This window comes from Austrofundulus limnaeus, unplaced genomic scaffold (assembly GCF_001266775.1).
Source record: "Austrofundulus limnaeus strain Quisiro unplaced genomic scaffold, Austrofundulus_limnaeus-1.0 Scaffold9, whole genome shotgun sequence".
In the NCBI taxonomy this organism is placed as follows: domain Eukaryota; kingdom Metazoa; phylum Chordata; class Actinopteri; order Cyprinodontiformes; family Rivulidae; genus Austrofundulus; species Austrofundulus limnaeus.
The window spans coordinates 2,276,526-2,281,044 of record NW_013952411.1 but is presented as its reverse complement, the minus strand read 5'-3'; the positions used below and the strand labels follow the sequence as shown (position 1 = coordinate 2,281,044).

At 33.6% G+C, this 4,519-nt stretch overlaps 1 protein-coding gene across 1 annotated transcript in view; it reads right to left on the bottom strand.

Moving 5' to 3' along the window:
* Nucleotides 1–625: 625 nt before the first annotated feature.
* grb14 (growth factor receptor-bound protein 14) overlaps nt 626–4,519 on the bottom strand; it is a 25,056-nt gene continuing 21,162 nt past the window's right edge. The window contains exons 10-14 of the mRNA XM_014001498.1: nt 3,842–3,958; nt 3,537–3,606; nt 3,373–3,460; nt 3,003–3,096; nt 626–2,003 (exon numbers count right to left, since the gene is read on the bottom strand). Coding sequence (XP_013856952.1) covers nt 1,869–2,003; nt 3,003–3,096; nt 3,373–3,460; nt 3,537–3,606; nt 3,842–3,958 — 504 coding nt within the window. The 3' untranslated portion in view covers nt 626–1,868. The remainder of the gene's footprint in view (nt 2,004–3,002; nt 3,097–3,372; nt 3,461–3,536; nt 3,607–3,841; nt 3,959–4,519) is intronic.

Below are 4,519 nucleotides of genomic sequence, written 5' to 3'. Positions count from 1 at the left end.
GCGTCTAAGACTGAAATTTGTGTCAGTTTTTAACAAAGCAAAGCTAATAGTAAGGTCACAAATTCACACATTACAGAGTTTGTAATTRTGTGTTCAGCATTTTTGAAATGTTGTTGCAACTTGAAAAAACTAATGCACAAGAAAGTCATTATTTTGGGGTAATGCTTTGACAAGATTATATTCTACCAAATTTATAAAGAAAAGCAATTAAAAAGCTACAACGATAAGCATCAATATTTCTGATCCAAATGTGCTTAACTACCATTTTTTTATCTGTTTACACAGTAATGTAAAAAAAGTTGATTTATTGTAGATAATGCATTGGGTCTCCAAAGATTACAAAAACATTTTAATGGACATTTTTGCAGGATGCTGTCATTTACCATATGAAGCTAAAAATAAAAAACCAATAATATAAATGAAAAGGCAGTCCTGTTTTATATTTTTAACATGAAAATAAATGCTATTTAAAGAAAGGAAGACAGTTCATAGTAGCCATTACATTTTTTTACTGCTTTTTAACTATTTTAACCATATTTTACCTCAAACACTTTGACAGACGATACCTGTCTGAACATTTTTTTTGTAGTTTTAAAATTTGTTAAAAATTAAAAGATTTTTATGTAATCAAAAGACTGCACATTTTTTGCATTTTATTTTATTTTTTACATCCACAAATTGTGAAGAAAAAAACATTGTGTTACTCTTGTCCTCGAGAAACTGTACAAGTACCTCTGTGAATACACCAATTTTATTCATTCAAATGAATGTCAGTGCCTTGCACAAGGGAATGAGGTTGTGAGCCATATTTTCTGTGTTTTTTTAAATATTTTTTTCCTTCCTTTGTTGTTTCAGTTCAGCCGCAGAACRGTTCCTGAAACATCAATGACACTTCCGTTAAGGTCATTTTCTCTCAGATAGAAAAATAGCAGTTTTCTTGCAAAAAAATGAACCATAAAAATACGATGACAGATAAAAATTATATTTAAAAAAATGAACATGTTAGATGTGTTGCTGACTACTACCACTTTGTTTTGAAAAGCCTCATCTATATTTTTTATTTATATATATATTTTTTTACATGGGGCTGTGCTAGATACATGTGAGTAGTCAATATCTTACCTTACACCAAACATCAGTAAGAGCAATCTGTTTGAGGAATCTGAGAAAAATTCTCCAGCTAAGTTAGGCTGGGGCTGATTTCAACACAGATTTTAACTATCTAAAACCAGGTAAACCTCAATTTTTRTAGACCTTCAAGCAGCTGTGATGAATTTTCACACAGCATCACTTGTGTAGACTTGTTATGTTTAGCACATTATGTACAGTACAGTAWCCGTCTAAAGTAAAGGTGACTTGGTGTAATGAAGTTCTTAACAAATGTAAAGTTTTCACACAAATTGCTGAAAACCTCACTTTAAAAATGTMAATTTATCTGTATTTTATTACTCTTTAAATTTAACTACTTTGTGTATTTTTTCTCTCATGTGAACATTCACTTTTGTCAGTACATGTTTATCTTTAGGACATACAGTGCAGGAAGTCATGCTTGAACTTTGCAAAACTAATTTCCCACCTCATACGAACATATTATTAACCAAAAATAATATTGGATGTTATGGAAAGCACCAGCAGTTATTTATAACACAGTCTGCTTTAAAAATATGTTTTTCTAAAAAGAAAAAAAATGTTATTTTAATAAAAAAAAGTCATAATAAAATAAGGATGCACGGTGTCCCACAATATGAAATCCACTTTCTTTACATTGTTCTTTTCTAAGGCACAAGACCGCTGGGAGTTTTTGTCCAGAATCTTTAGTTAAGGCGCTCATGGTGCCTCGCTGGAGTTTGTGAAGTGGTGAAGAGAGTTCATGCACAGTGATGCTTGAGCTTGCAGGGGAGGACCCCACGGTTTAGCTGGTAAAACTCCACCAACTGGATCAAGTCAGTAAATCGTGTTTGGCCGTCGTCTAAACTGTGGAACACTTCCCCTTCATCATCCACCTACAATGAAACAAACGCATCACCTGTTTGAGCAGATCAGTATAAATTAAAATGCTTACAAGAGCAATATGTATTTTTTTTTTTCATGAGGGGTGAAAAAACAAAATCCTGAAACTTCTGACTTCAGAAGTACCTTCAGATGCTTGAATCTTTCTAAAAGTTCCATCAGGGGATCTGATCTAATCCATCCCAGATTTATCCTACAGTACATATCGATGACTTCAAACACAGGCAAAATCATATAGCACAAAAAGAACAAAGAGTCCTGCACAGATTATCTTTATGCCAGAGTCATTCTGGGATTTTGTGAGAAAGGCAGAAGATACAGACAAAACTTGAATGCAAGTTCATTCTATAGAAAGTTTTCTAAAGTTGAAAATGAGCTACATACAGTACCTGCATCAAACAAAGGTTGGGAGGATWTATTTATTTTATTTTTAATGTATTGTGAATATGTTTAGATTATAAGTTTGATTATAAAACATGTGCTGCATTCATTGAAGGAATGCATRGGCTGTTCAATTAAATCGCTCCAGGGGCCATGGTTACTCAAAGCCTCAAATATTATTATCTTTTACCTTTTAAATGTGTTTATTTTGTTGCACTCAATCATAAATTCTACACTTAGAAATTATTGAAATCTATTTTTATGTTCAATAAAATGTTCAAGTTTTTTTCTTTTTTTTCGTCTGGGTGAGGCTCATTGGCTGGTCGGAAGGAAATCATCCACGAGCCACCAGGTGAATAGCCCTGGCATATAATTAAATTGGCAAAATTTTAAACAAAGATCTTATTCGATGCTCAGAGTGTATACTGAGGACTCTCAGCTACTACCAAATCAAATTTCAAATCAGTTATAGATGAACGCCAAATATTATTTTCTGAAAATTTCATTTAAATCCATCCATTTTGCTAACAAACAAACAAACAAACAAACAAAGATAAGCAAGCATCATCTGCCTTGTTTTTCAGAGGTATATAAGTATCAGTCGTACTCACTGGTAAGATCTGAAAATGTTTGATTTTCTGCATGTGGCAAAGTGACAGAACAAATGTCTTTGGGCTGCTTTGGCTGTCCCTCAGCAGAAACACCCTAAAACAGAAAAGTGAAAACAATTTAACTGCTTGGTGTAGAAATGTATCTAAAAACTAGTTATATGACGATTGCTATTCTACAAAGTGATTTCTGTTACGTTTAAACTGTATTTTGTAATTTTTAGTGGTTTGTCTTTTAATGTGAACAATGTATTGTGAACTTTTGAAATTTAATTGCATAAAAGAAAAGTCATTTTTGCTTTTTTTAAATGGTTAAAACTGAAAAAGCATATGTTTAAAAAAATGAAAATGTGCAAAATGAAGAGAAACACACCCATCAACTAGACCCTGCTGAGTAATTAGACGCTGAGCCTCCTCCCGAGACAGCTTGCCGTGAAACCACGGCTGGGCCAGGTGGATTGCTGATGCAAAGAGATGGTAGTTTAGTTAGTTTAGTTTTGGTTCTATGTTAGATATTAAAAGAGGAAGTTCACAAACCTAGGTTTGACGCTGAGCTCTGAGCGGCAGAGGGGCTTCCATGGCCACTCAGACGGTGGCAGCTTTTCCTCTGAGGGAGATATGAGTTATGATAACAATATAACAGGAAATAAAAAGAAGCGCTAACTTGCAGCGTAAGTGTTTCTCAATGCAAACTGATGACAAGTAATACATTTCACGTCCTCATCAAATTATTTTTTTTAGCAAAACACAGCATTACTTTAAAATGTGTCATCTTGTCTTGTTAAATTGCAGGAAAAAAAAAGAAAAAGCAGTAGAATTATTTAAAGCAAATATTGACTTACCCTCCATGACAGGCCTTCCTCCACAGCCACAGAAAGTGCCTCAGATGGGTTCTCAATTACTCGAGTCTTCTGGCCAGAAAAGTCCATKGCCACCAGTGAGTTCTCTGAGATGCTTCTCTGAGACAGGCAAAACAARGTATTTAATTATTGCTTTATTTTCTAAAGCACAAAACTGTGATTATATTAAAAAATGTCAATATAACAACATAAAAAATGCTTCTTTCTATACAAATTTTGCTCTAATTTGTACCCAGTCWTCTTGAAAAAAGGAACCAGAAAGACTTTTGCTGCATTGTGGTATCATTTTGCCATCTAGTGTCTGAGTAAAGTAACTCCATCCACATCATTTCTAGATGATTCCTGACAGTAAACTCCATTGAAAAGGGATTAAGAGTGGCTTTGGAAAGAATGACACATGGTCACATTTTAGTCCTTTAAGCTGTCATGGAGTGAGTGGCTTTAAATAACCACACACAAGCTCAAGAAAATTCTTCTTATGAGGATTACCTCAAAGCTTTTAAATTACAACATTCATTCACTGATGCCCCACCTACTAAGCTTGCAATTTAAAGAAGTGCTTAAAACAAAATGTTCCTCTTTTTTTTTCATTTCAGAGCTCTTCTTATCCTGCCTGACCCATATCTAATGGAGTAAACACACTTTAGCTTTATATATATA